At 48.0% G+C, this 23558-nt stretch overlaps 1 protein-coding gene across 7 annotated transcripts in view; it reads right to left on the bottom strand.

Annotated features, from left to right (window-relative positions):
* Ift54 (intraflagellar transport 54) overlaps nucleotides 1–19950 on the bottom strand; it is a 34751-nt gene extending 14801 nt beyond the window's left edge. For 3 of the 7 annotated variants that reach the window (XM_085839546.1, XM_085839545.1, XM_021173550.2), the window contains exons 1-7: nucleotides 19710–19949; nucleotides 16581–16649; nucleotides 14923–15084; nucleotides 13656–13793; nucleotides 13142–13561; nucleotides 8851–8922; nucleotides 6654–6729 (exon numbers count right to left, since the gene is read on the bottom strand). In XM_085839546.1, the coding sequence (XP_085695672.1) occupies nucleotides 6654–6729; nucleotides 8851–8922; nucleotides 13142–13561; nucleotides 13656–13793; nucleotides 14923–15084; nucleotides 16581–16649; nucleotides 19710–19832 (1060 nt within the window). In that variant the 5' untranslated portion in view covers nucleotides 19833–19949. Of the gene's footprint in view, nucleotides 1–3034; nucleotides 3131–4477; nucleotides 4580–6653; nucleotides 6730–8850; nucleotides 8923–13141; nucleotides 13562–13655; nucleotides 13794–14922; nucleotides 15085–16580; nucleotides 16650–19709 lie in introns of all 7 variants that reach the window. The other 4 variants (XM_085839542.1, XM_021173538.2, XM_021173525.2 and 1 more) reach the window with 3 other exon arrangements.
* Between the last annotated feature and the right edge of the window lie 3608 nt (nucleotides 19951–23558).

Genomic DNA, 23558 nt, shown 5'->3' with positions numbered 1-23558 from the left:
CCGCTAGCACATCACTCCTGAGCCACACTGTCCCATATTCTGAAGCAGCAGTCTTTACTACGCTGGTGCTGTGTTAGAGCTTTGCACAGATGTCAGCTTAGTAAGGCAGGGCTGCTGTTAAATCTGATGGCATAACCACATTTTCAAACAGTGGGAAAGTTTTTAAATAATTAGAACACAGCTTGGATTTCAAATAATAAACAGAGAATAATTGTATCCAATGTGGCTATGTTAGAGGATGTCTATGTTGGCGTATTAGGCTTGGGAGCTGCCTGCTGAAGTGTTTACAGAAAATTATCAGATGTTTTTGTCGTACATTGTAATCATTTAAAACTCCTAAGCTAAAGAAAAGCAGCATAGGGCCAGGACAGTGGGAACTACACTGTTGTACTTTGCTGTGTTTTTGATAACAGCAACTAAACAAAATGAGTGAGGTAACGTGAGCAAAATATAATGATGGCTTGATGCATAGAAAAGCCAAAAAATTACTAACTCCAGACCAGCACACAGCACAGGCCAAGCTCACATTACACTGCAGCATGCGGGAAGCAGGTGTGCATGTCTGAGGAGACATGGGTGGACTCCTGGTGAGCTCACCACACCCGAAAAGTGAAATGGAAACACACCCACACACTCTCCTCTGGCAAACCCTCAGCAGCACCCGCCCGTCATGTGCAGGTCTGGCCAGCCAGCAGATGGCTGCTTTCTCTGAAAACACAGGCCAGGCATGATGGTGCATACCTGCCATCTCAAATCCTACAGACAGAGGCAGAGGGATCTTGTGTCCACAGCCTGTCTGGGCTACATAGTGAGACCCTATCTCAAAAAGAAAATGAAAAAGAAAAGGAAGAAAGGAAGGAAGGAAGGAAGGGAGGGAGGGAGGGAGGGGAAGGAAGGGGACGGGATGGGATGGGACGGGACGAGACAAGACAAGCCAGACGGACAGATGGGTGATGGGTTCCTCTCTGAAGAACGTGACTTAGAAATGAAGGGCTGTCACAGGGAAAGGACAATTCAGCTGACACCAGGACAGTAAATCTGGAAACCATACTCAGGTAAGACACTGAAGAACTGACAGCTGATGGTAAAGACTCAATTCTAAAACAACTGTGCTATGAGGCAGTGCTAGTGACTGTGAGAGCGGCTAGACAGGCACAGGGCTAGTTCCTGGCTGAGACCTGAACAGCATCAGGACTCAATGGCAGAAGGGTCAGGGAAGAGGTGCCTGGGGCACTCTGGAGCCCAGGCTCTGCTCCTCACCATGGTTATCTAAACCCACAGACAGTATCTGCCCTGTGACCCAGCAGCAGCATAGGAGCCTAACCCTAATCACACTGCTAGAGGGCAATATGGGAATAACACTCTGCTCACCCTACCAGCGGCATCTCATCTACTGAACACTCAACAGTATAGTATACACTTCTTAAAGTCAGGACTTACATTTTCCTACCTGTAGATAAGGTTTATAAACTGTTCAACATAAGCCTAAGAGTGATTTCAATTTATTTTATATTGATGGTTCCACTAAGCTGCCAGTTAAAGAGATTACAGCTTGCTCACTCTCAGAGCAGGTATCTCCATGCCCACGTGCAAAGAGGAACACAAGGGCTTAAGAACATGGCTCAGGAACCCAGCCACCTGAAAGGCTGCTCCAGGCAAAGAGCTGGGTAAGCAGGAGAGTGGGACTCACCCACTGGTCTCAGATGAGGAGTCTCAACTGAACAGACGGGAGAAGCTCTCCCCAAAATAAAACAGTACAGGAGACACTGCATGTGGACCTCCGCATGCACTCCTGTGGACAAACAGACCACGCACACAAAAAGAAAAACAAACTCGACAAAATCTGTTACATACAAGGCAAGTTAGTCCCAGGAAAGTTTTATTTTCTCCTAAAATCAAAGTTGGCACCATGTTTTTCCTTGAGCACAACTCAAGCTTCTCTCCCTACAGTGTGTGGTTAAAGCCACAGCAGACTGCAGGAGCCCGCAGTGAGGGTGAGCCTGCACACTCTTCCTCTCCAGCTTTAACTGTGCTGAGTGTCACAAGCCATGGGCATGCTTAAAGAATGGTTTATACTCATAGTTTGGTGTGTGTCTGTGTAGGCCATGGCACACATGACAAGGTAAGAAATTGACTTCTGGGAGTCAGTTTTCTCTCTTTCTACAATGTGGGTTCCAGGGATCAAACTCAGATCGCCAGAACTGGCCAATGGTATCTTTCCCTGCTGAGATCTCAATGACCCACTCTTTAAAGCCTTAATGGTAGACAGTTCATAATGAAACTAAGTAGAGCCAATGGGGATATAAAAATGTAACTTATCCACATTATCTTATTATCAGTATTAAGACGAGCAAACTGTCTTGACATAAACCTTACATGTTATGCACATACATGTACCTGTCAAACATGTATAGTGTAATTATTATGTACATGTAATATACAGAAAGGCAAGCTAGGTGTGGCATATACCTGTAATCTTGGCATCTGAGATGCTAAGGCAGGAGGATTACTCTAAGTTTGAGACCAGCCTGAGCTATAGAATGAGATGCTGTCTCGAAAGAAAGAAAGAAAGAAAGAAAGAAAGAAAGAAAGAAAGAAAGAAAGAAAGAAAGAAGAAAGGAAAGGAAAGGAAAGGAAAAGAAAAGAAAAGAAAAGAAAAGAAAAGAAAAGAAAAGAAAAGAAAAGAAAAGAAAAGAAAAGAAAAGAAAAGAAAAGAGAAAAGAAAAGAGGTGGTGGGCGGAGCTAATTAAAGATTTACTTCAAGCTGACTTAGTAAAATTATCACATAACTTAGCAAACTAAAACTGAACAGGAAGTCATATCTATCCTCAGTATACAGGGAAAAAATGTGACGAGCATTAAAAAAGTGTTTAGAATACAAATAATCCTTCACTATACTGACATGCAAATAGTCTGTATCCAAATGGTGAAGAATATAGACTGAAGAACTGTTTCTCTCTTAGCATTGACACTGGCGTGGACTGTTTCGTATCGTACCCGTGAGGAATCAAACTGAAGGATGCATTTTTCTTACCTATTTCGGAAGTGGTCGTTTCCTGATCTGGTTCGTCATTTAGTCCCGACACTATGGAGTCTAAAATCTTAGCTGAAATATTATCCTCTTTCCTTCCTGACATAAAACAGTTAAAGCGGGTTAAAACGCTGCGAGGAGTTCTGTATTTGGGCTGCTTTAATTAGGCTGTTTATGAGGCCTACTACCAGGGTCACCAACAAATTGCTGTCCTCTCAGTACTCAATGCTCAGCCGCCCAGGACACCCCTCACAAGACTGGACCAGATCCCCCCTCTCCTCTCCAACATGCCCTTCCTTTGACATTCAGGACATCCTCTCCAACTTTCCTCTGGTCCCCCACCTTCCAATCGGAGTCTTGGCAGGCTCTCTCTCCTCCAGGCATCTGGGCTTACCACTATCTAAAGGCCACACTGTGACCGTCACTGCAGACTAAGCATTCATCTGTGGTCTCACCTCCTGTTTCCATGATTTTCCCTGACATGCATACAGATAGGCATACCTCCACTTGCTTCATGTCTCTCAAACTTGACTGTCCCAGAGCTCTTGGCACTGACACCTAACCCTCCAACCAGCACCTCCACCCCAAGTCTCCCAGAAAGCTCTTCCCTTTGTGTCCCTTCTTTCCTGACTGGTGGCGTCCAATTCACCATCTGTAGCAGCAAATCTACCTAACTCTCCCTGCTCCCACTGTGACTCAGGGGCTGAGCCGCTGTTACTTCTCTATCCTCAGTCACCATCATCTCTCAGTGCCACAAGCTCCTCAAAAGCTTCCAGCCTCCATGTCCCCTCCAGGGCCAACTCTCCTCTCCACTCAGTGAAAACTGCACCAAAGCCTTCCACTCATGCCTGCTGTCCACACAGCCAAGAAGACAGTTTCTCAGGGCCCTACCAGCTGACGTGAACCTTTCTCCAACAACTGTCCCTTTCTCCACTCTAGTCTACAGTGGGACTTCTGCCACAAATACAGGCAAGCCTGCAGCCACTCATAGTCTCTCCTCAGGACCTCTTTCTCCCTAGGCAGCTGATTAGATGCCTGGCTCAGTGAGGCTGTGGTTGCCTGAGTCTCTCATTCCCGCTTCTCTTGGATTTATTTTCCTTCAAAAGAATTATCATGAACACAGGCTTACACTCCAGCAGTCTCTTTATACTCTGAGGTCTGCCCAGGAATGAGAGGAAGGTTGAAATGGGCAACCTCCGTCCATAGCTAACTTAGAGCAGGACCTGGCAGCTCACTGGGGTGGCCCTGACAAAAGCCCACAGTCTTGCCCCATCTACTGTAGCCTGGGGAGACACTCTGGGGCTGAGGCCTGAGGTCATGAAGGGGCAAGCCCTGAGTGGCCCCCCTCCATACTAGAGATCCCCCAGAGCAGAGGGCCAGACGATGACTGGTTAGTTCCATTCTCAGACACACTCCCCAGCCTCACTACTGCTCATGAGATCTTACCAAGCTGCTTCATGCTATGGTCCTTCTTAGCTTTACGGTAGGAAGCCTTATGTTCCTTTTCAGGGGAAGGGTTATTGTCACTGGCTCTAGAGTCCCTTCTTCCTGACATGAAATTGCACAACGGAAATAAGTGTTAAACTTACAAATGCTGCACTTACCAAACAAGTGAACTAAGATGAACTCAGTAAGTTCTGACACCGAGTTCATAAGTATAATATTGTCTTGTAGTCTTCTAAGTGTCATAGGGATTCCAGAAGGGCCTAGGGGTCTATTCATGCCAAACACTTATGCCAGAATCCCTTGTTCTTTGGAGTGGTCACAAGACTCATGGTGTGAACCAAACACCCACGCCCTGTGAATTCTCTTGGGGTCACAGAAAGGAGAATCACAGAGAAGGGAGAGGAAGAAGGAAAGACAGTGACACACACACATACACACACACAAGCATCTACAAACTAGCAAATATTAAAAAGCAAGGATGTGATAGTGTACGCATGTAATCCTAGCTCTCAGGAGGCTGACGAGGCCTGCTGAACTACAACGTGTAGTTGAAGCTGGTTACTTAGGAAGACCCTGTCTCAAACAAAGCAACCAAGAAAAAGCAGGTTGAGGAGGAAAATAAAATTAAAACAGAACAAGGTATCAACAATCACCTCAACTAAAAGACACTAGCACATCACACACACACACACACACACACACACACACACACACACAAAAACCAACTTCCCAAGTTACAGGAGACATAGTTAACTCAAGTCATAAAGACCTGTCAAGTCATCCTGCTCACTTTATGAGAAAAAGCAAGTGTGAGTGATAAAGTGAGGTTTTAAAACAAATTCTGGGGAAGAAAAAAACAAATAAAACACCCCAGGCACACCTTTAATGTGTGCAGGAGACAGAGGCAGAGACACCTCTGAATTCAAGGCCAGCCAGGGCTACATAGTAAGACCTTGTCTCTAAAACCAAAACAAACAGAAGAGCAGTTTAAATAAAACTTCTTTTAAAAGAACAGTAGAAGGAGGCCAGAGTTAACACAGATTTGCAGTCCTGGAAGTCCAGGAAAGGCAGCTGCCCGGGATACCATCCTCAACAATCCAGAGCCTCAGCAACACCATAAGTGAAATAAGGAACTAATCTAAAAGAGTAAATAATAAAATGCCTGATGATAACTCCAGTCTTCACATCTCACACCTCTAGACCTAACACCAAATCCACAAGCAGCTAGAACAGTAAGCCTCAGGCAGGTCAGAAACCACACCCAGTGAGACAGAAGAAACCAGAGGAGAAGAGGACACCATTTAAACGCTGCAGACATCCTAACGAGGGCTGTGTGAAAACACACCCTGCATTGTACTGCACAGAGTCAGGTCGCTGGAACAGGTGCATCAGAGGGAAGTGCTGTTCACCAGGAATCATTCCCACAGGGACCTGAAGCACTGATAAGGGGTGGGGTGAGGGTCCACAGGACCCTGTGGCTGAGACCTAACATCACCCTCCACTCTTGTCAGCAACTGTTCTTGTGGGCATCTCCCAGACAGCACACAAAAAAAGAAGCCAAAAAGGCACAAAATGTCACCCCAGCATCACAAGCTGGGCTAGAAGTGACAGCTGACATAACGACCCAGTTGCCATACCCCTGCTGCTTACAATGTCACAGGTTAGGAGGAAGGTGATTTTTCTAGAACTACTAATTGCTCAGCCAAAGCCACTTTGCACTTCAGTGATGTTAGTAAGCCTTCAACAGTAGCGACTGTCCGAGGCTCCCCAAGGCCCTCCTGCCCTGAGACCTCAGCCCTCAACAGAATTCCTTCTTTAAATGCAACAGCACCTGCCTATGGGTTCTCTGTGTCTGATCTGCAACAGGGTCAAACGCTTTCTACCAGAGCGGAAGGACCAATGAGACCAAGATGACTGACAGGTAACTCTGAAAAGGAAGTTCAATCCACCCTTTAGATTTCAACAGGTTCTCCTGCACTGAATGGTACGAGCTTGCTCACATACGCACACACCGCTCTGTGAGCACGGGCAAAAGCCACAATCTCCAGCTGCAGAGTTGACTCCTCCCCAAATGTGGCAGGGCTGTGCTCCCCAGGGTTCCCAGCTACCACACTCTGACTAGACACAGAAAGAGTAGCCTACATCTCAGCTACGTGCACAAGCAGCTTTGCAGTACCTTCCAGTGAATGCTTCGATCGCCGTTTTGATGGTTTTAACGTCGAGGACCTAGATGCTCCCACAGCCATGTCAGCCTTAAAGAAGAGAAGAAAGAGAGTTAGTTGGCACATTGCACATCAGTTCTAACAGAACTCACTTCCCATGCTCTGCAGGAAGAGTGTGAACAGGATACATCCTTTAGATTGAGGGGCTGTACCAGAGGGTGTGTCCACACCCTCATCTGAGGTGGGAGCTAGAGGACACCTCCCTCCTTGCCCCGCAGTGAGATCTGTCTGTGCCACTTCCCGTGAGATAGTGATAGGACTATTCAGATCATAGTTGCTACACAGCCCTACGGCTCAGAGACAAGACACTTGCTGCATTGTGCTATGTGGTGGGTAATCTCCTCACTGGCTCAATACTTCAGGGTGTAGTGTTTGCACAGACTGAGATGCCATAGTGTTAATGAGCAACATAGCCCTAGCAGGCCACCATCTTAGATAAAGACCATCACTGATCAAGATGTCACTACAATGGATTGGTACAGAACTCTGCAAGTCAGAACTTCTAGGGTGTTTAAAGAAAGAGAGAGAGAAAGGGAGAGGGAGAGAGAGAGAGAGAGAGAGAGAGAGAGAGAGAGAGAGAGAGAGAGAGAGAACCATGATCATACCAGCTATAGGAGACATATTGCATATCCCAAATCCACCTGGCTCTCCCCAGAAGCCACCCCACATCTCCCCAGATGACAAACACATATATGCTTCTCACCCAAAGCTGTGCATAACCCTGGAAATGCCACAGAAAATCATTCCACCTGTTCAGCAGGTGATAAAGCAGATATATCATAGCTTTTGTAACAAGCATCTATGAGACAGCTCTCCTCCCAGCAGACTAGAGAGGACAGAGCACTCACAGCTACAATGCATGTGGAAATGGACAACTCTTAAAACTGTTCTACAGTAGCTAGGAAGATGGCTCAGTGGATAAAGTGCTGGTGGCAAATGATCCTTCATCTCAATTTGCCAACTTTATAGACATGCAATCGCCTGGGAAATGGGCTTCTGGGTATGTCTGTGGGATCACCTTGCTTAGATCAGTGAGATGGAAAGACGCCCCCCACTCCCACTGTTCGCAGAGCCATTTCACTTGGATGAACACTATGATCCGTCCCCTCAAGCGCCTGTGCCTGTCTACCCGGCTGATGGACTGAGCCACACTGAACCCTTCCTCCCCATGCTGCTCTTATCGGGGATTTTACCATGGCAACAGAAAGGTAACCGGAATACCATGCAAGCTCAAGGACCTGAGTCTGGAACTCCAGAATCCACGTAAGAGCTGGAAACATAGCACAGGTATCTACTGTTCCACTGTTCCTACAGAGAGATGGGAGGTGAAGACAGGAGAACTCCAGGAAACCTGAACCAGTTAGCCTGGGGTGTACACCAGAAAAACAACAAAGACCCTGTCTCAAATAAGCTGGAGGCATAGGACTGATATCAAGGATGTCTCCAATCTTCACACAAACATCATGGCACACAAACGGCTACATTTATACACACACACACACATACATATACATGCGTTCGTATACATACTCGTGCACTTGTACGCACACATGCATTGGTGTACACACACATACAACACTGACACACTATACCGGCTTTTACTGTCAACTTGCCACAAACTACAGAAACAAGAGAAGAGGAAGCCTTGGTTTAAGAACTGCCTCCAACAAGAGGTAGATGTGATGGTGTACACCTCTAATCCCAGCACTCAGGAAGCAGAGATGGGCTGCTGGTCTCTGAGGTTGAACTTAACCTGGTCTACAGAGCAAGTTCCAGGACAGCCAGGGCTACATAGAGAAACCCTGTTTCAAAAAAGAAAAGGAAAAGAAATCGGCTCCGTCAGATGGCCTGTGAGCATGTCTGTGGGGCACTTTCTGGATTGCTGATTGAAGTGGGCAGTGCCATCTCTGGCAGGTAGGCGGAACCTACAGAACCCAGCTGACTGAGCGCTTTGAACAGGGCAAGAGCCAGGGCTCCTTTACCTCTCTGTTTCCGTTCCTGCCTCCAGGCTGCCTTGACAGACTGTGATGTGAAAGTATAAGCTAAATAAGCCTTTACCTCCCCTAAGCTGGTTTGATCAGTGTTTTATCATGACAACAGAAAAGCAGAGACAGACAGACAAACAGACAGGCAGACAGACAGTTGCTTTACCTCCATCTCTGCTTTGGCATCTTTGAAAGATCCATCTGACAGCTTTCTAGAGATCTCCCCTGAGCTTGAGGACTATAAAAAGAAGAATCCTTTTTATACTTTAGAGTTGTTAAAAATCTGTAATGTTAACAATGAAAGAAAACCACCAAGATGCTGTGCATAGCACCGAGGAACAAACAAGATAATCTCTCACACAGGACCACATTGCCACTCCATGTCTGACAGCCATGTAATTCTGCCTACAAGTCCCAAGAATATTCCAAGAAAGTTGCAGGAGATCTAGAAACACTCTCAAGTAGGAAGGGCCAGATACCCAAGATCAGCAGAGAGAAGCGGTGTGACCGGAAACCCACTCCTGGCTTCCGAGTGTCTCCTGATAATGAAGCAACTTCAGAATGAAAGGGCTCCTCATAGCAGAAGTGAAAATTTTGTCAGGAACCATGTGAGTACTGTAAATACCATCTTATCCTTTAAATCTGTTCTCTGAAGGATCTGGACAAAAGGAGACAGACTGTCATCGCTAAGTTCATGGTGAAGGTATGTAATGGGGTCACCTTGATTGCTGAGTTCAGGCCAGCCACACAGCCCCACAGAGGGGCAATGAGGAAGTGGCCAGGCCCCAGCTAGGCTCTAAGCCACCCTGGGGCCCTGCTGACAGCATGCATGCTTGCACCTGTCTTCCCACCAGGCAGCTGGAGGCCCTCTCTGCCTCCTCCTAGACAGTAAAGAGCACGGCTGGGAACTGGCGAGGGCTGGAGGGACTTAGCAAACACTAAGGGGGAGTCTCGAAGTAGCTCACATCTGCAGGAACTTCTGGCTACAGTAAACTTCAATGTTGGTTTCCCAGACCTACAGAGCTCAATAAAGGTACCCCCAGATCAACAACAGAAGAGCCAGCCAGACAAAATCACGAGACCTCAGTAAACTGGACGTCACTTGACTGTGGTGGCCCTTCCTTTGAAACAAAACCATCCCTTGTACTTGGTTCTTATGTAAACCCCCCTCTCTGGAACTGCCTTTCTCTGTGAACCATTCACAGCATCAGCAGCTCCAGTGAGCACATCGTGGAGAGGCTTGCTCTGGAGTCAGACCTGAGGAAGGCTGTCCCTATGAGGGACTGCCTCAGAGCTAAAATACACCAGAATACACTAGTGCCTCTAAAAACACAGCTCAAGGAAAACTATTTTCTCAGGCCACTAAAAAGAGGCAATAATAAGATATAGATGATTCCCAAAACTCAGGAAGGAACCCAGGTTACTGTGACACAGGTTCATTATGACCCTGAGTACATTACCCTGGGATGTGTTGGGGAAGTTAAAATGTGACTTAAATAGCAAACACCCAAGTGCCCGGCAGAATGCTAAACACAACTACCAGTGAGACCACAGCAATCTCACTGTACCATGCTACAGACAGGCAGTGACAGAATGCCAGCATGGCATTCTACAGAGCCCACTCCTCTTGCTAACAACCACACTGAGATGCAACCCACAGCAAGATACTGCCACAGACGGGCTTAGAACCAGCCCTGATCTCCACTGCCCTCTGGCCAGCAGCTGCAGAGCAGGTAGCTCTCAGTCCCCTCTAAGATGCTTTGTGCGTGCGTACAGGTTATCTGGAAAAGGAGTCGGGACCTGGGATGGCTGATCTCCACTGGGCTCTAGAGTCACCTGGAAAAGGAACCTCTGGACATACAATGAAGGATTATCTAGATTTAACTGAACTGGGAAGACATACCAACTATGGCGGGCAGTGATTCATGGGCTGGGGTCCCAGAAAGAGAATGAAGGAAAAGGTGAGCTGCTTTTCAACCAAGTCTCTAGGGCCTGCTGTCATGTCTTCTCTACTACAGCGGACTACACCCTGGCACTACAAGCCAAAGGAAAACCTTCCTGGAAACTGTTTCTTGTCAGGGATTTGTCACAGCAATGGGAAAAGTGGCTGGTGTGTAACTCATACACAGGGCTGGTCCCAAAGTCACCAGACTCAGGAAGCAGTGAGAAAGAAGCCAAAGGAATCCCTGGCCAACCTTAATTTTACCTGAAATGCCACTGCGCAGGAATTACAGGAAAATAAGTCTTCTGACACTTGGAATGTGTGAAGACCTTTGAATGTAGCTCTAATTCTTACTAGGCTCAGTCCTGTCCATGCTCCGAGGAGCCCACACATACAGCTGATGCCAGCTGTGTACACGGGATATAACACATGCACAAATGACAGCAGGCGAAGGGCCTTTGAATGATCTAGCAAGACAGAGCAAGGCACCAGTGACAGCTCCTGCTCCCAGCTGCTTTCTCTACCGGCCTGGCAGGGAACTGTCAACCTCTGAGGAAGAAGACATCTGACAGCAGTGTTTACCTGGCCTCCTCTCTGGACTTGTCTTCTAGCACTCCAAACACTTCATAGCTACTACCAACTGATCAACACCATCCAAAGACCCGAGACCTGAAACGCCACCATCCTTTGCCTGGATGTTCGGTTCTCTGTTTCATCTAATGTCTACTGCATACCAACTATGTGCCAGTTCTCTATTAGGCCAGGAACTCAAGAGTGAACATAAGTATCACCCAGAGTGTGTGCTTATGGATATTTTAAATATGTTTGAAAACTGACTAAAGAATACTGTAAATGGTTGCGCTACTATTAGTAAGTGACAAAAAACATTGAAAGTTTTTAAGAACTGGGCCAATGAGATGGTTCCGTGAGTAAAAGCATTTTTCATGCAAACCCAGCAACTTGAGTTTCATCTTCAGAATGTAGCCTAAAGACTAGGAGAGAACCAACTCTGGCCTCCGTACATGCACATACATGCATGTACGTGCACACATCTATACATGCACATACACACATCTATACATACTTCATGCACACGTATATAACAACAATTAGAGTACAAATAAATAAGTTTCTTCAAAGAGACACCTGGTAAGAAACTGGTACCTCTTTGGATTATGTCAAGAAATCAAACACAGCTACAGTTCACAATTCCAAGTTTTCCAAAGCCTATTATAAGGATGACAGATGTCCTAGCTGGTTTTGTGTGTCAACTTGGCACAAGTTAGAGTCATCAGAGAGGAATGAGCCTCAGTTGAGAACATGCCTCCATTAGACCCAGCTATAAGACATTTTTTCAATTAGTGATCAATGCTGGAGGGCCCAGCCCATTGTAGGCAGTGGTCTCCCTGGGCACCTGGGTTCTTAAGAAAGCAGACTGGCCAGGCATGGTGGCCCACGCCTTTAATCCCAGCACTCGGGAGGCAGAGGCAGGTGCAGGCAGATTTCTGAGTTCGAGGCCAGCCTGGTCTACAAAGTGAGTTCCAGGACAGCCAGGGCTACACAGAGAAACCATGTCTCAAAAAAACAAAAAAAAGAAAAAAAAAAAAAAGAAAGCAGACTGAGCAAGCCATGGGAAGCAAGCCAGTAAGCAGCATCCTTCCATGGTCTCTGCATCAGCTCCTGCCTCCAGGATCCTGCCCTGCTCAAGTTCCTTTCCTAACTTCCCCCAGTGATGGACTATGATCTGGAAATGTAAGCCAAATAAACTCTTTTGTCCTCAACTTGCATTTTGGTCATGGTGTTTCGTCAGAGCAACAGAAACCCTAAGTAAGACAACAGGTTCAGGAGCTGGAGAGAGGGCACTGTGGTTGAGAGTCCCTGCTAACTCCTGTAAAGCAGAGTTCAGTTCTCGGCCCCCCACATCAGGCAACTCATAATCACCCGCGTGTCTCTAGTACACATGACATACATTTGCACATACACACAAATAGAAAAAAATTAAAAATAAAAAGTATTTTAAAAAGCAAAGGCGAGCCGGGCGTGGTGGCGCACGCCTTTAATCCCAGCACTCGGGAGGCAGAGGCAGGCGGATTTCTGAGTTCGAGGCCAGCCTGGTCTACAAAGTGAGTGCCAGGACAGCCAGGGCTACACAGAGAAACCCTGTCTCGAAAAACCAAAAAAAAAAAAAAAAAAAAAAAAAGCAAAGGCAGGGCAGATGCTGTTTTACACAGCACACTCTCCATGAACAGGCATCGGAGCTAGAGGGATAGCTCAGGGTTAGGAGTACTGGCTGCTCCTGCAGAGGGCCTGGGCTCGGTTCCCAGCATCCACACAGTAGCTCAGGACCTCCTCTAACTCCAGCACCAGGGGATGGATATGATGCTCTCTTCTAGCCCCCAGGGCCTCCTGCACATACATGGTGCACACACATTCATCCAAGCACACACATAAACATAAGAATAATGAATAAATAAATCTGAAAGAAAAAAAAAGGGCATCTTGATGGTGACCATGCCTTTTTCTCTGGCTTGTCTGCATCTCTGCTTTTCTCCCTGTCAGGATCCCGGGTATGTTCTCCATTCTTCGATTTCCGCCGTTCCCGGTCTTTTCCCTTGTCACGGTCTCGGTCTCGGTCTCGGTCTCGGTCCTTCACCCTCTCTTTTTCTTTCCCGCCCTCGCTCCTCCTGTCCCTTTCTGCCTCTCTGTCCCGGTCTCTGTTGTTTCTGTCCCTGTCCTTGGCCCGTGCTCGGGCTTTCTCTCGCTCTCCGTCTCTGTTTCTGTCCCTGTCGGGGTCTCTGTGCCGGTCTCTGTCGGCCTCCTTGGCCTTCTCCTTGTCCCTCTCCTTCTCCCGAGGCTTGCTGTCTTCCTTCAGTTCCTCCTTCTGTTTGTGCTCTGCACTTGTGCTTCTCTCCTTGGCCTCAGAGCTTCGTTTATCCTGAAGGAAAGCATACAGACATGCCCATCACTTTGAATATCTGACTTTAGTTACACAGACTCGCCGTGTCAGAGATGTGCATCCTACAGCTCACCTCTTTGTGTGTTCTGGACTCTTCCTCCTTCCCACTCTTGTTGTTAGGCTCTTGTGCTTTCGACGTCCGCTGGGCCCGCCCTCTCGCGTCTCCCTTGTCCCCAGCTAAGACTCTCTTCACTGCCTCATCACTGGAGAGCTGGTTGGCCATGCCAGGGAAGGGAAAATGATGTTAGCAAGAACACACACTGCAAACAGAGCACTCAGAGACAGCTCGTTACAGAGTTCTCCCTACCATGAAAGGCATTTGGAGATAAACTAGTAAGCAAAACTGTCAGTGACAAAGCACAATGTTTGAGCACCATTACTAATGACACTGAAGCTAATGATTCTGTCACCCCTCTCTCCAAATGTTAGTGTGGCCATGCATGGGGCTCTAGGAACCCACACTGCACTACAGTGCCATCAAACAGAACCCCAGGATCTAATGAGCACACATCAGTTAATATAGCTATTACAAAGGAAATGTTAAAGTTACAGGCATAGCGAGGGAGCTGTGGAGCCTGTGACCCACTGGGGATGTTTGCTCCGGCAAACAGCGTGGTGCTCCTCCCACTGGGGCGCGCACACACTAATCAGCATGACCCAGCCACAGCACTCCTGGGCTTACACCACAAGAATTAAAAGCTGGTCTAAAGGGGCAGTGGCACTCTGCACTCAGAGTGGCATGACCTATGACAGCCAGAATGTGGAAGCAACACAGATGTCCCTTAACAGACAAATGGATAAACAATGTGGTCTATACACACAGCAGAGTACTGCTAACTAAGCGGGGAGCAAACTGCCCCGGGGTACACTGTGAATGGCCTGAAGACTCCATGCTAGTGCCATGCTACCTCACACATGGAGTGCCACATGTCATACCTACAGCAGCAGGGGAGAGGCTGTTACGGAGTGGGGGGTCAGGGGTGTGGGTACAGAGAGTGAGTTTTGCAAATGAAGAGCGGACCACAGTAGAGATGGTCACACATCGCTAATGTTTTCAAACTATAAAACTTATACCGCCTGAGATAACTGTTACCTGGATTTACACAACAGAAAACTACCTCAAGCCCCATCAAAACCAGCTCCTGGCTCCCGCATCCTCCCTCACAGCCCCCAGGGGACTGAGCAGCTCTCTGTGGCGGTCCTGACCACTCCCACCCCTGCGTCACAGGCTCCACAAGCATGAACACACCAAAACACTAGGAAAGCCTTCCACACCAGCTCTGCAGGTCCAGGACACGCTGCCTGCCAGGCAGGGCTTCCAAAGGCCGGCTTCCACCCACCTTGCTGAGGCAGCACTTGCCAATCAATTGAAGCAGCTCATTGGTTCTTTCAGGTTCGTGCCCAGCCACAATTCTAGCTGGTTTTGCTGCCAAGGGTTCTCCTGACACCATCATAACCACATCTATGGCCTTCTGTAAGAAGCTAATTTTTGCATCTTTATCCTGAAATATTTCCACATAAAAGACAAACATTAAAATAAAAACTTTGGGGCTGGATAAATGGCTCTTATGGTAATTAAAAGTATACAGTACTGTTACAGAGGACCCAAGGTTCAGTTCTCAGCATCACATCAGGGATTCATAAGCATCTAGAACTCCAGCTCAAGGGGATCTGACATCCTGTTTTGGACTCCACAGTCACTGCACTCACATTAACATATACATGGACATACACACGTAGTTTTGTTTTGTTTTTTTCTTTAAAAGGAAGCCAAGAACTCAGAGGGAGACAGTGTACGTAACACCAGAGGACTTGGAGGAAGGCAGTGGTGGGTGCATATGATCAAATACACTGCATTAATGTGTGAGATTTTCAAAAACCAAAAATGTTTTAAAATAAAATTTTAATTTCAATATATTCAATAGGCCCAGAATATTCAATATATTCAATGGGCCCAGAATAGTGCCTTTTATATGAAAAACTATTTTTAGATGTATGACAAATTCAGAACTTCTGACTTTTCACAACCTTTATAAACTTTCATTTTCTTACAACAAAATCTCCTCATTCAAGCTTTCAATGCCAATAATGGGATAGCATTAACCTAAAAAACAATCTGGTTTGGGCATGTGTTTCTGAGACATGATCTGTGTGGCCTAGGCTTGCTTCAAACTCATGACTCTCATGTCTCCGTCTCCGGAGTGCTAGTGCACCATCATGACCGGGCCCTGACCCTGATTTACTTCTGCTTTTTGAGTAGGGTCTTGCAGGCTTGACTGTGGCGCTCACTGTGTAGTCTCTGCTGGCCTTGAACTTGCAGGGGTCCCCCTGATTTAGTCACCTGAGTGTTGGGCTTATAGCTATGCATCCCCACACCTGGTTGTAATACTGCTTTTTTTTACATTTCTGTATGTATAGATGTATAGACGTGTGTGCATGCATATACATGTGGTTGTAAGGGTAGGGACTGTTGCACACACACATACATGTGTGTGTTCATGTGAAGGAAGAGATCCACCTCAGGTATCCATCACTCCTTGGGACACCATCTATTTGGTGTTTTGAGACAAAGTCTCTGTCTGAGTCCTAAAGCTCACCTATTTCCCTAGGCTACCTGGTCAGCAAGTCCTCGCCAGCTCTGGGGTCACAGAAGGCACCATCACAGTCAGCTTTTCACATAAGAGCTAAGGGGTATAACTCAGGTCTGCATGCTTGCTTGGCAAACCCTTTACCAGCTCTCTCCAGCCCTTAATTTTGCTTTTCAGTAGATAAGTCTAGCACAGCAAGCAGTTGCCACACATGAGATGAAACAAGAGTGGGTACACATAACTCAGGAATCAACCAGCCTTGTATTCCACCCACCCATCAGCATAGACATGATACACACACATACACACACACACACACACACACACACACACACGAGTGTGCAGCCTGTAAAATGTGCTCTACTCTGTAAGGCAAGAGTGTGGAGAAAGGGAACACACAGCAGACCTACCTTGACATTTTCTGACTTCATCTCAGCATCTGTGTAGAGGCCCTTCATGAAGCCAGTTATCCTAATCACCTGCCAAACACAGAAAGGGACCGTCATACACACCTCGCTCCGCAGCCCCTTCACTGACCTCATCCACTGAACCCCGCTCTCAGGAGAGGTCAGGACAGTCCATACCTACAGCCCTAATCACTTCATCTCCTGCCTCAACAAGGGTTTGATGCCCACTAAATGCAGGGCCTGGGCTTCAGAGGACGGCCAAGACTATCATCACTGAGCAGGAGCTGGGAGGTTCTCAGTGGGGGAGGTGGGGTCAAGAGATGCTGCAACAGCACCCCACTGAGGCCAGAGACTGGCAGGGAAGAGCTGGGAAGCACATACCAAACAAAAGAAAACCACCAGCAAGTCCAGGCCAACAGGGATGAAAGCCACATAGGGTGGTGGGAGCCTGAACCTGGGGCCACGATGGCCTGACTTCAGTCCCTTTGCAGCAACTTGGGACCAGAGGCCCAGGCACTCCAAGGAGACACAAACAGCTTTTATCTAGCAGAGGGCCTGACCACACAACCCTTCCCCAGTGCACTCAGACCAAGCCAGGGGAACGGACTCCAGAAAGAAAAGGAGCTACTTAGCCTGGGTATCTGAAACCAGGAGTTCCCAACGAGTCCCTCATTTCTACCATCATGGAGTGTTCCCCATCCAATCACAGGTGTTCTCTTCCCACAGTGCCTCCTCCCACAAGTAACCTGTAGCCCTAGTTACCCCTACAGAAGGACAATAATTTTCTGTTCCTCCATGACCCTGCATCCAGCCAGGGTCCTGGATTCTCAAAAGTACATGTTGCTAAAAAAATCAGTAAGACGGGTAACAGGAAGAAAAAAAGGACACCAAGAATGTAAATGTGGTGCTTAGAGAGGACTCATATGACCAGACTTGTGGTACATAGTAACATGTTACCATGGGTACAGGAGGCAGGCTTTAAAAACAGCAGCAAGACATCCCCATGTGAATGTCACTCCTCTGGGATGGGGCTACAGTCACTTTGGCAACATCGTTCTAATCATTAATTAATCTAGAAGAGTCCATCTCACAACAAACTTCAGGAGAAATACATTGCTGGGCTGGCCTGGGCTGTTTTTTTGAGGAGACAGCTGGCTGGCACACAGACCACCAGAGCATCCCAATCTAACATTCCTGAAACTGACTTTGCTCAGGTTTCCCCAAGACACTGGCAGTTTAAATTGTGAGCAGCAACTGTGACAAGAGACATTCGTGTCTGAATGTCGGCTTGATGAAGAAACAGCTGTAGCTACCTCATGGAAGAGACTTGAATGCAGTATTCAGGGACAGTAAAGAGCCTTCAGGGAGGCTCTCTACCTCTGCTCTGAAAAAAACTTCCAAGCACATCAACTCTGACACCCTTATCAAGGAGGTGACGGCTAATGTACGTACCTTCATACCAAAACAGACTGGCTTCACCACTGGATCCAGTAAAGTCTAAAAGAAAAGCAGCCCTCACTCCTCACCTGTCTACCTGTCAACAGTCATCTCCCACTTCTTTCCTCTTCCCTCCCATAAGCCCCACTCCGTTCCTGAGTGATTTGAGGCTGAGTGGCACTCCCCATACGCCATGGGCTGAGGGTACTAACAGAATAAAAACACAGGCTTAGCAGTCTCCACTGTGATAGGCCGGTGCCATGATGCCTGACTCTTCTTGACCCCTTCACTGTTGAAGAGTGGCAACTGCCTGCTTCCCAGGGCTCTCCACACCACCAGTCCCTTCCTCAGACCTTCCAGGATAGGCTACAAACGCCTCACAGACTGGGAGAGGAGACTACCAGGCGGCAGAGCCCCTTGGGATGTGGGTGGATTCCAGAGCATTTCTGGACACATGTAAGATTAACAGACAGGGCCATGTTCCGAGACAGTACCTATTACAAGCTAAGGTAGGAGGGCCAAAAGTAACGAGAAGGGTAGACTACAGTGCTCAACCTACTGAGACGAGAAAGTCTGAGGGTCAATACTGGTAGAGACCTTGAGCTCTGGACTTCTAAGTCCCAACCATACCTCAAGTTCCACAGCACCCTCTGGAGTACCATGCCCATTCTGTGTACCCCCTGCAGTGACACTCTTGGGGTTACCAAGAGCCCAGACAGACTCCACACAATTGTGACTGTTGTACAATGTTATGTACCTCATCCAATGCAGCTTCCTGGAGACTCACTAACAAATGGAAGACAAGCTCTAAAGAGACACATGGTAAGTGCTGGGGGTTGAGAGGAGTAAAGTAAGGCAGGTCCCAAGACCTAGTGGGCCTGGGAACCTAACATGAAAAGCACCACTGAAAGCTCAGAAAGGTCCCAGACAAGGACCTGCACCCTACCCAGGCCTCAAGTATAAGCACAGCCCCCAGAGCCCCAACATACCTCCAGCTCCTAACAGCAACTTGACCCTGAGCCTAGACCCTGTCCCGAGGCTCACCCTCAACAAACCGATGTCAGCCCGGGCCTCCACCTCCTCTCAGCCTCACCTTCTGGCTCCAGCACCCTAACCCACAGAGCTAGACTCTGACCCGGGCTTTCTATCTCCACCCAAACCACTAGACCAGCACCCGCTACTCTACCCTGACTCCAACTGGAACCTAACCCTGACCCTCACCTGGACCTGCACCTCCACCCCTCACCGCACTCTCAATCCAATCAGCACTCGGAGCCTGATTGTCACACAGACCTCACCATTGACCCTGATCCTCACCTTCATCTGAGACTAATCCTCATTCCGACCCAAACCCTGATTGGCATCCTACAACGCCCCTCACACTACCCGGTCCCTCAACGCGATCCTCACGCTACCTGGTCACTCGCCTTGATCCGGCCCTAATTCTGACTCTCACCCCGAAACGAATCCTACTCAGACGCGCACCCTACCTCGACTCTCACCCTACCCGGACCCTCACTCCGACACTCGCTCGGTCCCGCACTTAACCATAACCTTCAACACGGACCCTTACCCCCTTCCACACCCTACCCCAACCCTCAACCCGTCTCGCCACTACCCGGATCCTTAACCTGTCCCGCACTCTACCCCTACCCTCACCCCACCTCAACCTGACGCGCACCAGCCCGCGCCTACCTCGGTGATGATGTCGTGCAGGTAGCGGAACGGTGGCTTGTTGAGCAGCTTCTCGGTGAGCGGCGGCCTCCGGATCACCTTGCCCAGAGCCTCCTGCGTCCGCCGCACCACTGCGGCGTTCATGGCTCTGCCGCCCGCGACCGCTCGCGCCCCTCCTCGCGCGCCGCGCCTCTGCCCCGTGCCCCGAGATGCCCGCCGTCCCGGCGCGCCGGTCTCCCATCCCACAGTGCACCGCAGCTCGCCACCGCGCCTGCGCGTGCCACCAGCAGCCGGTCTCTAGGGCCGCGCGGCCTTGGCAACGGACGCGCGCCCGGCCCCGCCCATCCCCCCCTCTGGCCTCTCTAGCTGCTCTGGAGGACACACGCGCTCCGCCTCTGTGGCTGCTTGAACCTGAACCTAAACCTGCTCCGCCAGCCCGGCGCACCATAGGGCGCTGCACAGCACTGCCCAGAGACCTGGCATTCTGAGTGAGAAAAGAGCGACTATTTGATGTTTCTAAGGAGAGCATTTACAGTAACACCCACCAGGAAAATAACACTTCACATAAACTTGGAAAAGGGCTTGACTCCTTTCATCCCTTCATTCCTGTTCCCTGCCCAGCACCCTCTGCCTTAGGTAATCTTTAAGATGATGCCAAGGGGAAGGGTTGTGTCCTTCCACATTTTCTGTGCCCTTAGTTCATCAGGGCGGGCACAAAACTGTGAAGGAGCTAGGCCCTTAGGCTAGGATGCTGCAGCTGTCTGCTACACACACACACACACACACACACACACACACACACACTTCCCACCTCACCCTCACTGCCACCCGAGGCTATGCAGGAGATGCATCTACTGGATTAGATGCTGCTGCTGTGCCTGAGATCTGGAGGTCCTCCGCCCAAACTGACAGAACCCCAACTAGAACGTTGCCCCTGATCTCTCTACCATGGCTACACCCTGAGAGCCAGAATCTTCTTTAAGAGCCCTCTCACTCTGAGCCCCAGCTGGAGTTGGTCTCTGGGGAAATTCAGAGAGCAGAATTCAGAGAGCAGAGGTCCTGTCTCTAAACACTGCCCCTAAGAACATACCCACCTAGCTCCTACCCTAGAAAGTTCACTCTGAGCAGAATCCTGATGGAGGTGTGGAATGAAAGCTGGTGCCAGCAACTGGCTTGTCTGTGATGCTGGACCAGATGGTAGGAACACAGGGTATTACTTGGAAGATACCTCTGACCTTGGGAATTCTACTGAGGATCTAGAGCCTATGCCATACAACAAAGGGAAGGTGATTCTTTATCCTCTCACAGCTTGTGGAGGAGGGCAGAACAGTAAGTGGATCCAAGAACACACACACACACACACACATATACACACGGAGGCCAGAGTACAGGTTTTGGCTGCCTTTAGGAGTGCCAGCCACCAGAAGATCTTCAGTCTATCTGGGTATCAAAGTTTTTTAGAAGATCCAGGACAGCAAGTATTGTCAACCAACCCTCTGGGGACTGACCTAGGGTAGGCAACTTTGAAGAGTATAGTTCTATCTTCCAGAGCCTCACCCCTGCCCACCCCTCCATACTGAAGAAAGACATTCTTCAGGGGACAACATTCTGGTCACCAACAAAGCAGGTCCCAGAAGATGTAAGCAAGATATCTGGAACCCTGACCTCCCCAGGGGAAGGATGCAGAGGCCAGCATGGAGCCATCAGTCTTAGGGAGTCAGCAGAGTAGGGGCTACTAGCCTACATCACCCCCTGAGATGAGGGAGAGAGCAGGAAAGAGTCATTCACAGAAGAAGGTAGCTGATTAAGAATGGAAAGAGGTTTCTAACTCAAAAGCCTGGCAGGGGAGGCTTTCAACATGAACAGTTTCTGAGTGAATGAACGGAATAAGGATGGCTGTGACTCACCCCAGGAAACAGAAGCCACAAAGCAAAGTGGCTTCCAGGCCCTACCTCCCCCAACTGAGAGGCAAACATTCCCAGAGACAAACTGAACCTCACATCTGCTGAGAGCCCAGGATGTGGGTCAGGCTTAGCCAAGGGCCTGGATTTAGGTAGCAGGGAAGGAAGCAAGAGTCATGCAGAGATGATAAACCTATCTACTATCTATCTGCTCATCCACTCCATCTGAATTTCAGATAAAACAGTTTACCATAAATTTATAGCAGATAGGTTTTTTTCATTCTTTTATTTGAAAGTCAAAACTGAATAACCTGCAGCTTTTGTTTTCTAAGCCTGCAAGCCCTGGTTGTGGCGACCAAAGTGTGTCCATGAAGCAGAGCATCTCCACAAGTGGGAAGCCTCGCCCGTCACTGCAGCTCCTTGCTTCCCAGGTTAGGGGTACAAAGCAAGGTCCCCACTACTAACGTACAGTCCCAGGTGTTGACACCTCCACTGCTGAGCTTTATATCAGGCTTGTAGAAGCTGAAGGGAGGCAGAGAGAGACAGAGACAGGGACAGACAGAGAGACAGACAGAGAGACAGAGAGAGACAGACAAAGACAGACAGACAGAGACAGAAAGAGAGAACTGGAGAGAAACATGTCCCTCTCACAGAGTTCTGCCTGGACATTTTCAGGACTTTGGGTTCTGGATCCCATCACCCCCAAAGGCCTCTGAGCTATTCATAACCAGCTCCCAACATCTTTAAGCTCTGCTGACCACAGCTTCTCTTCAGTGAAGGAGGAAAGCTCTCCTTTCTGGGCACACAGAGTCATGGTCAAAGACCCCACTAGAAAAGTGCTTCTAGGGGTGCCACAAGCCCTGCCCTCTTCTGAGGGGAGGAGCCAGATAAGGGAAAGCTTCCAGCCTTCCTAGGAGGGCTGAAGGGTAGTGATGGCCACCCACTTTTCTCTCAATGCAAGTTATATCTTGTATATTTGTTTTATTTTTTATTTTGTCATTCATGCATTTATTTTTTCTTTTGTTTACTAGGGTAGATTTCACAAATAAAAGCTATATAGCTTTGTAAAGTACAATGTGACATTTGTGGTTTGTGTATATGTGTATATCCATTCGGATAATTACCATATCATTTTTATGATGAGGCTATTAAGATCTAGTCTCAGCGATAATTTGGTACCCAATGTGTTGTTGTGATCTAGAGCCACTATAGTATAAAGTAAGTGTGAAGTCTCTTTCCACCTTATGTAATGGAAAGCCAGACTCCTCCTATAGCCTCTACCAACACCCTTTGACTCTCTGATTCTGTGAGTTCAACTTTAAGCAATTCATTTAAGTGAGATCATGTGACATTCGTCCTCTCTGCCTGGCTTATTTCATTTAACATGATGTTTTCTCAGTTTGTGCTCATTGCTGATTTCTGTGATCTATGGTAGAACAATAATCCTCTGCATCGTATTTTGCTTATTTACTTATCCATCAGTAATTACTTAGATTGAGTATTCTCTTGGTTGGCTTTAGTTGTAATGTTGATACAACCTATAATAATAATCTAAAAAAGGAATCTCAGCCTCAGTTCCCTAGATCAGACTGACCTTAGGGCATGTGAGAGATGGCTCAGTGATTAAGGCTACTTTCAGCTCTTCTCGATGGCCTAAGCTTGGTACTCAGGTATTGCGGGACTTTTGGAGATCATGCTTGAGATTTAAAAGTTAAGATGTGCAGACATCTACATAGTTTAAGGCTTGATAAGTGACTCGGCTTGGAGACAGGAACTTTAAAGAGTTGATTATAATTAAATGGTCACTAGAGTAGACCTGAATCCAAATCCAGTCTAATTGGTGTCCTTTTTTTTAAGATTTATTTATTATTTATTACATATAAGTACACTGTAGCTGTCTTCAGACACACCAGCAGAGGAAGTCACACACCAGCAGAGGGAGTCATATCTCATTACGGATGGTTGTGAG

Source organism: Mus caroli, unplaced genomic scaffold (assembly GCF_978045245.1).
Source record: "Mus caroli unplaced genomic scaffold, Mus_caroli_1 scaffold_1, whole genome shotgun sequence".
Classification (NCBI taxonomy): domain Eukaryota; kingdom Metazoa; phylum Chordata; class Mammalia; order Rodentia; family Muridae; genus Mus; species Mus caroli.
The sequence above is the reverse complement of the archived record's forward strand: the minus strand, read 5'-3'. Positions and strand labels throughout refer to the sequence as shown.